Consider the following 13790-nt stretch of genomic DNA (forward strand, 5'->3'; position numbering starts at 1 on the left):
GTCAGTATCACACAGGCCGTTCTGACATATGTATCATTTATGTTACACTGCCTTTTAATAAACTTAACTTCAGGGTTCAGGGGTTATCCCTACATTATTTCAAATAGCATATAATTAGAAATTTAAAAGTTCTAGTCCATAACCTCTCTACTTGAGAGCTTTTGATTTATTTTAAACTCTTCTTCCTTAGCAATTTTTTCAAAAAGCACTGGTAATCACCAAAAACTTTTTCACACTTACATTTAATATTTGTGTTCAATCACTGACAATTCTGTGACATGCAGCATGTTTATTACTATTAAGGAGAAGTTGGAGTTCACTCCATCTCTTAGAATTAGGGAGGGTAAAGACAAACAGTAGAATTAATATCATGGGGCTGGCCTCAAGGATTATGAACAATTGTAAATTAGGTACTGAGGCCACACATCTCGAAGCCTGGCCCCATTTCCCACCTGGTGTGAAAGTAAGCAGTAGAGGTTAGTCTAACCTAAAAAAAAAAAAAAAAAAAAGGAGCATAAATGCATCTGCATTACCTGAAAAGATGGGAAAATGCAAATTAGCAGAACTCCACTTGAGTTTATCAACAAAGTGATTAATACCACGGGTCCAAGGGTATCAGATGAGAAGAGACAGATACATTTCCAGTCCTCCCATGTACATACTAGTCATTTAATTAATGGCTGTTGACGGAATGAAGTGGGGGGGGGGGGGCTGGGTAAAAAAAACAGGTAGGATAAGACATCAGGAAGAGAGAAGCAGAGAAAAAGTCACATGGGGAAGTAAGAGGGAAGGAAAAGTGTCCCCCTTTTGCTCACTCTAACATCTGCAAACCTGCCGCCCCTGACAACCCCTTCTAACTGGCCACCTTCTGGCATTATTACTTAATAAGGGTCTCAGGTCACACATGGCCTAGGCAGGTACCACCCATCTCTTCCAAGGAGCTGAAAGCGTGTGTGCACACGCACACACACATACACCCCCACTTGTGAGAAAGAGCCACAAATCAATGTCCAAAAAAAATGCCTAAAACACAGGAGCCTGAGTAAGCTTGAAGAAACAAAAGACAGAATCCCTGCCTGTAGGGGAGTTTGCAAACCCAAACAATTTGCGATGATATCACACCAGGAATCTTGATAACCACCCACCTCCCTACCCCCAACCCTCCCTGTCCATGAAGGCAGATTCTGCAAAGCCTTGGCTCTCTGAGGATAGGAACTTATTTATGTCAAGTGAGTCTTTAAAAAAAAAAAAAAAAAAAAATGCTGATGAACCAAAAAGAAAATACAATGATGCTGAATATTTTGTTTTATCTATGCACCCTCTTCCCCCAGTGGTGTGGGGAAACAGTCAAGCAGGCCAATAATTTCAGGAACTTATTCTTATTCAAGGCTGCCATGCTAAGAAGAGAATTTAAACTAGGGATCCAAAGTCTAATTTCGGTTTCTCGACTAAATATAAAGTGACACTGGGTATATCTTTCTTACCAGCTGCTCTGAAAAAATCATTATCTTTGTCCTTGGGGAGAAAGTTTATAGTTTGGTACTTGCTGCAGATTATAAGAATATTCCTCTTTTCTAATTAAATTTTAATATCCTATAGGAAAAGGATAAGTCAGGAAGAAAGGGCAGTCAATGGGGACAAGCAGTCTAACAGAAGCTAGAAAAAAGTTGTTGAGGCAGCTTTTTAATGGTAGCGGATAGCTCTGTCTTTATGATATCTTCTCATGGAGCTTCAGTGCTCAGCACCACGGCTCTGACGACAAGGTAACAAAAGCAAACTGCCTCTGAAAGTCTTTCTACAAACGGCTTCTACCTTAGTTCAAAGCCTCTCTCTCGTCTGCTCTCCCCGAGTCCACTCGTGTCTCCTACAATCCTTCCTTCACAGTAGCCAGAGGGATATTTTTAAACTGACCAGCTCATGCCACTCCCCTGATCACATCCTTCTATGGCTTTACGCCACTCTTAAAATACAATCCAAGCTCCTCGCCATGGTCCACATGACCCTCGAAGACCTCATAAGGTCCTGTGTGGTCCAGTCCCCACTTACCTCCCCAGTGTTCCCAGTGTGCTCCCTTCTGCTCTTGAAGTGCTCCAAGAACTTCCCCACCTCAGCCCTTCCACACTCGCTGTTTCCCAACACCTGAACACCGAGGGCCTAGCACAGCACCTGGCACACAGTAATCCCACAAAAATAGTTCTTGAGTGAGTGGATCAATGTTTCATTAAAATGGTTCCATGGGGAGGACCTGGGTGGCTCAGATGGTTAAGCCTCTGCCTTCAGCTCAGGTCATGATCTCCAGTTCCTGGGATCTAGCCCCATGTCGGGCTCCCAGCTCAGCAGGGAGTCTGCTTCTATCTCTCCCTCTGCCTCTCTCCCAGCTTGTACGCTCTCAAAGGAATAAATAAAATCTTAAAAAAAAAAAAAAAAGAAGAAGAAGAAGAACGGTTCCATGGGAGGATAAAGACTTGCATCTAGAATCCACTACCTTTCCAAGCAACATATCCTATGTCTGTATATATTTATGTGTGTACACACAGACACATACAGTGTATATATATGTAAACATGTACATATGTATTCTAAATAGAATATCCTCTCCTGACAAATTTCTTTCTTTTTTTTTTTTTTTTTTTTTTTTTTTTCTGAAAAATTTCTATTTCAGTTTGGTACTAGCTTTACCAAACTCATTTGATGCTGGCACACACAAGTCTATCTCCCTCTCTGAATTCAATGCTCCTTGCAACCATGAATAACATCTTCCACATTTCAACGTTGTCAAGGACCACGGCACATATAAGTTTGCAAAATGCACACAACCCTCCAAATTGCAGTAGTGAACTGAGCTCCCATTTAGGGAGTTTGAATCCAGTTCAGGGTGTTAAAGCCTTGGCCGCAGTCCACAACTCCCACAGAGTGAGCATTTGCCTTGTCTTAAAGGTAAGGCAGTATCTGCCTAGCCTTAGAAATGTCAGCATCGGATGGCAAGTGCTGTCTGTTTCCCAGAGGGAAAGAGGAATAAGGACAGTATCCTATTGTTCTATAGCTGCCTAACAAAGTACACTAAGGCCTACTAGTAACAATCACAAACTTGAGCTGGCTCTGCTTTTTCAGGATCTTGTGTGTTCTCCAAGTCTCTGCACTGACCATGCCCTAGAAGGGTAAGTAATCTTAGCAGTGGCCCCTGCCTTTGAGCAGTTCTGGCCAAAACCCAAAGCTGACATCGGGACACAATATTAATAAAGTCATCCCAGTCACAACTGGGAAGGCGAAGGCCTATTATTTTTCAGCAAGGCAAGTTTACTTACTCCCACAGGAGAGAAACCAACATGGCCACCAGGGAGAGCGTGGGACAAAACGTACTTGACCAGCAACAGATAAACCAAAAGCCTGGAGTTTGAGAACACGCTAAACGTTCCGCTCCTCTCGGCTCAAGTCACCGTACATCATCTTTCAGAAGAACAAAAGCAAATGTAGGGGCACCTGGGTAGCTAAGTCAGTTAAGCGTCTGCCTTCGGCTCTGGTCATGATCCTAGGGTCCTGGGATGGAGTCCCATGTTGGGCTCCCTACTCGGCAGGAAGCCTACTTCTTCTCCCTCTGTCTTCCTCTGCTGCTATCCCTGCTTGTACTCTCTAATAAATAAACAATCCTAAAAAAAAAAAAAAAGAAAAAAAAAAAAAGAAATGTAAAGGATCTGCCATATGCTGAAAGAGGGCTTGGAGAATGCAGGCAATTTTGTCAGCCGAACAAGACAGAGTGGTGCACACCAGCAACCTCAAAAATCTAAATTCGGTACTGCCACCACTAAATCACCTGTAGGAGGGTGGGTGAGGAGTCATCTCATTGTTCACTGCCTTCATTTCCCTACTTACGATGTTGAGAAATAGCAGTATACTGAATATGCTGACATTTTAATTACTGAATGCATATAAAATCTAATCTTAAACACACCAAAAAGAATTATTTTGATAATTAGGCAAAACTGAGAATAATACTGGTCACTCGGGAATCAACTCCTATGGTCACCTCCTCAGAGAGCTCATTCCTAAACTCATCCAACTAACATTATCCCCACTTGTTTGGTTTTTTGCCCTCCCAGCAGTTACTACTACCTGAAATTGTAATCTTCATTGGCAGGTTTTTCTTTTCTCTCCCTCTCTCAACCAAATGAATAGCATCTTTGCCAATCTTACAGCTTTATCCTGCCTGGTTCAATAACTATTTGATTGAATTAATACCAAGGTTAAAAATAATTTGAAAAAGAAAAACAAAGCTGGAAGACTAACATTGATCTCAAGCCTTATAATAAAACTACAATAATCAAGACCATGTGTATTGGCATACAGACAGATAAACAGATCAATGAAACAGCATGGATTCCAGAAACAGACCCACATATAAATGGACAACAGATTTTCTACAAAGATACAAATTCAACAGAAAGAGTCTTTTCAACAAACAGTGCTAAAACTGGATTTCTATATGCAAAATATATATATGTATATGTGAACATACATACAAATCTCTACACCTCACCATATACAAAAATTAACTGAAAGTAGATCATAAACCTAAAACCTATTAGAAAACATTTGGGACCTTGGGTTAATTAAGCCAAGATTCCTTAGCATGATCCATTAAAAAAAAAATTGAGGAGCACCTGGCTGGCTCAACCAACAGAGCATGTGACTCTTGATCTCTGGGTTGTAAGTTCGAGCCCCATGTGGGGTGTAGAGATTATTTAAAAATAAAATATTTTTAAAATTAATTAATTAATCAATTAATTTAATAAAAATAAAAATTGATAAACTAGACTTCATCAAAATTAAAAACCTCTGTTCTTTCTAAAGGGACTATTAAAAGAAAAAAGAGGAAAAGACAATGGGGCTCAGTCAGTTAAGCATCCAACTCTTGGGGGTTTAGGTCATGATCTCAAGGTTCTGGGATCCAGCCCTGCATCAAGGTCTGCACTCAGAGGGGAGTCTGAGGAATCTGCTTGAGAATTCTCTTCCTCTCCCTCTCCCCCTCTCCCAACTCTTGGGTGTATGGGTGTGTGTGTGTGTGCGTGTGTGTGTGTGTGCGCGCGAAATACATAAGTATTTTTTAAAGGGGGGGCACCTGGATGGCTCAGTTGGTTAAGGGTCTGTCTATCTTTGGCTAAGGTCATAACTTTAGGGTCCTAGGATGGAGCCCTCAGTCCTGTTTTCTGCTTAGAAAAGAGTGCTTCTCCCTCACCCTCTGCCCACCACCCCCACTTATGCTTGTGCATGCTCTCTCTCAAATAAATAAAATCTTTTTTTTTTAAGATTTTATTTATTTGACAGAGATCACAAGTAGGCAGAAAGGCAGGTGGGGGGGGGGGGGCGGGAAGCAGGCTCCCCACCAAGCAGAGAGCCCAACTCGGGGCCCGATCCCAGGACCCCGAGACCATGACCCGAGCCGAAGGCAGAGGCCTAACCCACTGAGCCACCCAGGCACCCCTCAAATAAATAAAATCTTTAAAAAAAAAAAGAAAAAGATGAAAGACAAACCACAGACTAAGAGAAAATATTTGCAATTCTGATGAAGGACTTGTTTCCAGAATAAAGAATTCTTTTTTTTTTTTTTAAGATTTTATTTATTTATTTGACAGAGAGAGAAAGAGCAGAAGCACAGAGAGAGAGGGAGAGGTGGGCTCCCTGCTGAGCAAAGTCTGACCCAAGGGCTCAGATCCCAGGACCTTGAGATCATGACCTGAGCCAAAGGCAGATCCTTAACTGACTGAGCCACCTGGGTGCCCCTGGAATAAAGAATTCTTGAATCTCAATTAAAAAAAAAAAAAAAAAACTAAATAAAAATGGGGGGAAATATTTGATCAAACAGACATGTCACCAAAGAAAATATACAGATGGCATATAAGCACATGAAAAGACGATCAACATTATTAGTCACCAAGGAAAATATGAATTAAAACTACAGTGAGGGGGCGCCTGGGTGGCTCTGTCAGTTAAGCCTCTGCCTTCAGCTCAGGTCATGATCCCAGCGTCCTGCGATCAAGCCCCACATCAGGCTCTCTGCTCAAGAGGAGTCTGCTTCTCCCTCTCCTCCCCACACTTGTGCTCTCTGTTGCCATCTCTCCCTTTTTGGTAAACAAATAAGTAAAATCTTTTTAAAAAATGAAAACAACAATGAGGGGTACCTGGGTGCCTCACTCAGTTAAGTGTCTGTCTTCAGCTCAGGTCATGATCTCAGGGTCTTTACCTCTGGGCTCCTGCTCAGCAGGGAGTTTGCTTCTCCCTTGCCCCTGCCCCCATCGCTCATACACACGAGCACTAGCTCTCTCTCTCAAATAAATTTTAAAAATCTTTAAAAAAGAAAATGACAATGAGATACCATGACGGATCCACTAGAATGGCTAAAATTTAGAAACTGACCATACCAAGTGTTGTTAAAGGTGTGGAGTAACTAGAACTCTTATATGCTACTAGTAGGAATATAAATGGTATAAATACTTTGGAAAAGTTTGGCAATTTCTGAAGAAGTTAAATATGCACTGACTGGATGAGCCAGCCATTCCCCCAAGAGGTATTTTGGTAAATACCCCTTGTGCACAAACATTCACAGCAGCTCTATTTGTGATAGCCAAACTCTAGAACATTCCAAATGTTTCCATCAACAGGTGGATGGATAAACAAATGGTAGTGCACCCATACGATGGGATATTACCAAGCAATAAAAAGAAATGAACTTCTGGATACATACTACAACATGATGAATCTCAATGTAATTATGCTGAGTATAAGAAACCAGACATAAAATTCCATTTATATAAAATTCTAAGATTTGTAAACTAAGGTGTAGTGACAGAAAGCAGAACAGTGGTCCCCTGAGAAGGAAGGGATTTAAAAAGTCACAAGGAAACATCATACGGGATGATGGACATGGTCGTTATCTTCACGATGATGATGGTTTCATCAGTATGTGCATGTGTCCAAACATCAAGCTGTATGCTTAAATATACGTAATCTAATGCGTGTCATTTATACCTCAATAAAGCTGGTTAAAGGGGCGCCTGGGTGGCTCAGTGGGTTAAGCCTCTGCCTTCAGCTCAGGTCATGATCTCAGAGTCCTGGGATCAAGCCCGGCATGGGGCTCTTTGCTCAGTAGGGAGCCTGCTTCCCCCTCTCTCTCTACCTGCCTCTCTGACTACTTGTGATCTCTCTCTCTGTGTCAAATAAGTAAATAAAATATTAAAAAAAAAAAACTGGTTAAAAATAATAAAACAGACCTGCAATCTGAAAATATAATAAATAATTTCCAATTACATGTGTTATGTTCACAAGCTGACTTTTTAGGTGGCATGCATTTCTTTTCGATAACATAAGAAGGCCAGAGAAACGGAATGATCTTCACCACTTGCAGCTTTGGCCATACCCCCAACTTCTCCAATTCTACACTAACAAGCTGGACAATGTAGGGTCTATTACTACTCGGCCCCTTCCCCACTCCCAACCCCCAGTCTTTTTGTCTCCTAAAGAAGCAGATCCTTACTTGTCTGGAAGAGCAGACACAAGGAACAAAAGGTTCAATGACTATTTGACAGATTAAAGAATAGACAACTGTTTTACTTAAAATCTCCCTAAAGAATTAGAACATTTGAGGCTATACACTGTTCCACTGAAATGCAGTTCTATATTACCCAGATCTCTAAGCACTTTGGCCGGGAGACCTGTCCAAATCACTCACTTCCTAAGAGGTTTTGGTGTTGCTTTCTCTCCCTCTTTTCATTCCACAAATAAATAATTTGCAGGTGTATTTTGAGAAGACATTCCCAGTATTTTTAAATTCTCTCAAATAACCCCAACAGCTTGAAACAGTTTTTCAAATGTCTAAGACAGTGACCACAGCAAGCCAATAAAGGAAAAGACCAAACAATGGGTCTTATGTGTGAATCATATATAGAGTGGCAATACAAAATAACAGGATCATTTTCTGAAAACAATAGGTCACACTGTAGTTCAACAACAAAATAAGGCTTACAAATGATTAACAATAGTTATAAAATAATAATAGCAACATGGTGATTAAACAGTGGGGATTCTGGCTCCACCACTTATTGGTTCAGTGACTTCAGGCAAGCTGCCTAACTTCTGAAAATCAGTTTACTCATCTTTAATAGAAAGAAGAAGAATTCCTCTTCTCATAGGGTTATAGTGAGAATTAAATGTGTTTGACTTACAGTAAGAGCTAAATAAACGTTAGCTATTAGAAGTATTATTACTTTGAACCTGCAAAGGATCTCATTAATTCACCAATCCTCCTTTGACTCTTAGGTGCAAAATCCTGTCATTTATTAGCATGAAACTTCTGAGCCTCAGTTTCCACATCCGTAAAACGGGAGCGATTAATGTTACCTGACTTTCAAGGCTGTGGTTGAGGATTAACTAACAAGAGAAAGGGCTCCCTTCCCTCCCATCTCCCAAAGCGAAGACCGCGGAGGAAGGAAATACTTCTAATAGCAGCAGATACAGTCAGTTTTTCCATTTCTGGCACGTGAGAGGTGGGGGGGAACGGAGGTGCAAAGAGCCACATAAAGGGGTCAAGTTCCCGAGTGAAGCCCCCAAACGCACGCGGGAGGCAGAGTGACCCAGAGAGGCACGACTGTCGGGGGCCCGGCCCCGCGCAACTCCCTCCTCTCCCCTCCCGCGTCCCGAGCCAAGGAGCCTCCCCAAGTGAGCCGGGTTATTTCGGAATCACCATGAGGCAATTCTCATGAGGCAATGGGTCAGGAATGCGGCGCCGAGCCGGGCCGCTGGCGTCCGCGGTTCCCTGGGCGGCTCTACCTGCCCGCGTCCTGACGGGCATCCCCAGGGCTGCGGGAGCCGGAACTCGGGGAGGCAGGAAATGAATGGGGACCCGGGAGGTGGGGGCGCGGTGGCGCCGGGCCCCCGGCCCCGGGAGAACAAGAAGTTGGGAGAGAGACTGCCCCCCGCGACCCTGAGCGGGAGTCCGAAGCCCGGCCGGGGCGCCCCCTCCCGGGCGGGGCTGATCGAACGCGGCGGGGGCCGGGCCGAGGCCCGGGCCGGGCCCTCGGGGCTCCTCACCTCCGCGATGTCATGTTCCTCCCGCCCTCCGGCTCCGCGACGGACCCGCTCCTTGCTCAGGCTCTGCTGGGCCCGGTCACATCGGGCTGGCCCGAGGGAGGCCCGCTCGGGACCGGACAGGGAGGCAGAGCCAGCCGGCCGCGCGCAGACCCCCCTCCAGGCCTGGGGATCCCGGAGACTGTGCAGCCGCCCCCCAAGCCCGGTTCGCTCCTCCTCCTCCCCCGCCTATCCCCACCGGCGCTGCCATGACGTCACCCCGCGCGACGCCCGCCGCCACTTCCTGCTCCCACTCCGCCCGAGACTGAGCGGCGGCTGGTAACGGTCGTTCACAGTCTCCGTGGAGCCCCCGCGGCGCAGTTAGCAAGCACTTGCACCCTACTTTAGACCCGGCCTTCAAGGCGCGCGCGCGCCGCCCTCACTACTGACCGCATTCCCACCAAAAGATTGCATTCGTTCCCACCGTGTCAATTTTCATCCCTGCCCTGAGAGCCAATTCGAATTTCATTCATTTTTTTTTTAAGATTTTATTTATTTGACAGAGAGAGAGAGAGAGATCACAAGTAGGCAGAGAGGCAGGCAGAGAGAGGGGGGGAAGCAGGCTCCCTGCTGAGCAGAGAGCCCGATGCGGAGCTCGATCCCAGGACCCTGAGATCATGACCTGAGCCGAAGGCAGAGGCTTAACCCACTGAGCCACCCAGGCGCCCCGAATTTCATTCATTTTATTCCACCATCTCCGCTCCACTTTTCAGCTGTGTAACCTTAGGAAAGTTCCTGAGCGTCAGTTGTTGAGTCTCTGAGCTTCACTGTTCTCCATTCCTTCATTTCTGTAAAGTGAAGATGGTAATTGTATTCTCTTCATAGGATTATTACGGGGATTAAATAGGCAAAATGCTTAGAACTCGGCCTGACCTATTTAATAAGTCCTTTGTGATTGTTATCTGGATTATTGTGATAATTAAACATCTGTTGAATGTGTTCTTTCTGGTAGGCACTGTTTAAAACTATGAGGATACAAAAAGAAAAAGCAATGGGGACACAGTAGTGAACTGAAGACAAAAATTCTTACTAAAACACTCAAGAAAATACTGTATTTCCATCTTCCTTTCTTTTCCCCATACCCCTTTATATTATCACTTTTTAAAGATTTTTATTTATTTATTTTAGAGAGAGAGAATACCAAGTAGACTCCTCGCTGAGCCCATCAAGGGGGCTGGATCCCACAACCATGAGATCATGGCCTGAGCAGAAACCAAGAGTTGGGCACTCCACCAAGAGTGAATTCTCCACTGACTGCCCTACCACCAGGTATCCCTTATCATTTTTTTAAGATTTATTTATTTATTTATTTGAGAGAGAGAGAGGCAGAAGAAGAGAGAGAGAATCTCAAGCAGACTCCATGCTGAGTAGTGGGCTCCACTGGAGAGTCAGTCTCCCAACCCTAGCCTAAGCCAAGAGTTGGAGCTTAATCCACTGCACCATCCAGGCACCCCTATATTTCATCTTCAATAGAGTAGTTAGGTAAGTCTTCACCAAAGATCACAATCTGAGTACAGATCTGACCCTAGAGTAATCAGTGGGAATGACTCTGGCAAACAGCATTTCAAGCATGGGGAGAGGCAAGTGCAGGAGGCTGCCTCCTGTATTCCAGAAACTATGACAAGCTCTCTGACTGAAGCACAGAAGGCCATGGGAGGGGTGAAGGGAGACCAGTAGGAGATGGGCTGAGAACAGAATAGAGATGATCTGGGGTCCTATAGGCTATTTAAAAGAACGGTAAAATGGAGGGCCATTGAAAGATTTTTAGCAAAGAAGGAATATAATCTGTGTTTTAAAATTAAAAGTAATAAAGTAAGAGTGCTCTGGGAGAATCAGATCAAGAGGGCAAGTCTGAAAACAGACTAGTTCAGAATATTGTAATATTCCAGACTAGAGATAATGGTGGCTCAGACCAGAATGAGAAGCTAGAGCCTTTACCTGATGAATGTCCTTGTGATTCATTAAAGGCCACAGATCTAGTAAGTGGCAGAGTCAGAATTCGAACCCACATCTATGTAGCTCCAGAGTCTTTATTTTTACTTCCTCCCAATGCTCCCCACCTCATTCCTAAAAAGAGAATTCTAATACTCTAATATAAGGTGCTGATTTCCTAAGCCTTGGTGATACAAAAAAAAAAAAAATCCTGATAAAACATATTGTTAATATATGTCAGTTTAATTTAGATAATAGACCTTCAACAAGCAGTTGCCTACCCTGTTTCTTTCTAGACCCCCTAAAAGTCCTGGCCTTCTAGATGACTCAAACAACACTGACTGATGTTAGGCCTGCAGGCTTGCCCTTTCTAACCCATTCTCCACCAAAAAAAAAAAGAGTAATCGAAAATGCAGAAGTAGTCACCCCCTGCATTGAATACTTCAATGGCTACTTATTGCTCTTAGGATGAAATCACAAAAAAAATTTAACAACTCAGTCTGGTCCCTCACTTACCTCACCAGCCCCTCTTCCCAGGACTCTGTGACCCAGCCATGCTGAATGACCTTCAGCTCCCCTCAATATATGAAGCTCTCTTGCAGCTCAGTATCTTTACACAATCTACTCCCTCTCCCTAGAGGTTTCTTTCTCACCTCCTTCCTCATGAACTCTAATCTACGTCTCTGATCTCAGACTAGAAGTCATCTCCTCTGGGATAGGAAGACTTACCTGATTCTCCCAGTCCAGGTTAGATGGTCCCCAAGACACCTATCCTAGCTTAGAACTGAACACAGTCCACTATAAATCTAAGAAACAGTACTATGTGGGGGCTAAGTTCTTGATCTCCAAAGCTCAGCCTGCCTACTTGGCTATCCAGAGGCAAGTCACTTGACTTCTGTGTGTCTCAGTTTCCTTCTTGAAAAAATGGAGGGGTCCACATGCTACCACAGGTAGGTGGTGAAGAGTGAAATATTTCCCCCTAGGAGCACTTGGGTGGCTTAGTTCGTTCAGTGTCTACCTTCAGCTCAGGTCATGATCCTAGGGTCCGCCTGCTTGTGCACTTGCTTTCTCTCTCTGTCAAATAAATAAATAAAATCTTTTAAAAAGAGAGAGAGAGATTTGCTATTTATGAAGTACTTAGCACTGGCCATGTAAGTAGTTGCTAAATGCTGGTTATCGTTTGTCTCTTTTCCAAAGTAAACTGTGATCTCTTTGAATGCAGAAACCATTGCTTCCCCACTCCTTCCTATATTCTATACAGGCTGCAGCAAGAATGATCTTTTGAGAGTTCAAATCTAATCATGTCATTCTCCTGTTCTATGAGGGAGTTCAAAACCTGTAGCATTAAATGAAAACCTTGCATTAACACATCAGGCCCTTCTAAATATGAACAGTGCCTACCTGTTCAGCTTCATTTACTCCCACTTCCTCACATAATCTCAGAGTTTCCAAAGGCCTCTTGTTGTTTCTTGCATCCCTGTCTTCCTAAATTGAGTTCTTTCTGTCTGGAACACCCTTTAAAACCCATCTCCAACTGGATAACTAAGCATCAGACAAGATTCAGCTCTAACTCAGTCAGCTCCTCCGGGAAACATTCTCCGCACACACCCCTCAAACACTTCCTGAGAATAAAATAGAAGCACCCTGCCTATGCTTTAGGGCTGCCTAGTCATCCCTCTAAAGCCTCTAACACTTTAGCATCGCTATTGTTTGATTCTTCTGTCTCTTCCCCTACATCATAAAAGTTCCTTTTAGAACAAAGTCATTGTCTTTTTTTAAAAAAATATTTATTTACTTGAGAGAGAGAGAGAGCACATGAGAGGGAAGAAGGTCAGAGGGAGAAGCAGACTCCCCATGGAGCTGGGAGCTAGATATGAGACTCGATCCCAGCACTCTGGGATCATGACCTGAGCCAAAGGCAGTGGCTTAACCAACCGAGCCACCCAAGTGCCCCAAAGTCATTGTCTTCAACTTTATTTTATATTATTTTTTTTTAAACAGGCTCCATGCCCAATGTGTGGCTTGAACTCACGACCCTGAGATCAAGAGTCACATGATCCACTGACTGAGCCAGCAAGGCACCCCCTTCTTCATCTTTGTATGAGTCTAGTACAGTGCCTGGTTTAGAACAGGCTTACGAAATGTTCATTTAGGGAAAAAAAAAAAAGAGGTATTCATTGAGACACATTTTATTTTGATTTCTTTCTCAACCACAAAAGCAATACAAATTCCTTGCATCAGACAGTAATTTTCCCTGCTTCTCATGTATACATATTGCCAACTCAAACCCCCACCAGTGTTAATGGTTTGATATGTATTCTTTCACTTTTCTCTATACCTATACAAATACACACACATGTGTACCTCACACACACTCACATAAATAACATATATACATATTTTGTCTTTTTTCCTTTTTTAAATTTAAATTCATCTAATTAATATAATGTATTATTGGTTTCAGAGGTGGAGGTCAGTGATTCATCAGTCTTATATAATACTCATTGCTCATTGTATCACATGCCCTCCTTAATGACCATCACCCAGTTATCCCATCACTCCACCACCACCCCATCCAGCAACCCTCAGTTCGTTTCCTATGATTCAGAGTCTCTTATGGTTTTTCTCCCTCTCTGATTTAATCATGTTTTATTTTTCCCTCCCTTCCTCTATGATCTTCAGTTTTGTTTCTTAAATTCTACATATCAGTGAGATCATATGATAATTATCTTTCTCTGATT

At 43.3% G+C, this 13790-nt stretch overlaps 1 protein-coding gene across 2 annotated transcripts in view; it reads right to left on the reverse strand.

Annotated features, from left to right (window-relative positions):
* PTPN11 (protein tyrosine phosphatase non-receptor type 11) overlaps positions 1–9292 on the reverse strand; it is an 80998-nt gene extending 71706 nt beyond the window's left edge. For both annotated transcript variants that reach the window (XM_046025091.1, XM_046025090.1), the window contains exon 1: positions 9082–9292. In XM_046025091.1, coding sequence (XP_045881047.1) covers positions 9082–9095 — 14 coding nt within the window. In that variant the 5' untranslated portion in view covers positions 9096–9292. The remainder of the gene's footprint in view (positions 1–9081) is intronic.
* Between the last annotated feature and the right edge of the window lie 4498 nt (positions 9293–13790).

Source organism: Meles meles, chromosome 12 (genome assembly GCF_922984935.1).
Source record: "Meles meles chromosome 12, mMelMel3.1 paternal haplotype, whole genome shotgun sequence".
Classification (NCBI taxonomy): domain Eukaryota; kingdom Metazoa; phylum Chordata; class Mammalia; order Carnivora; family Mustelidae; genus Meles; species Meles meles.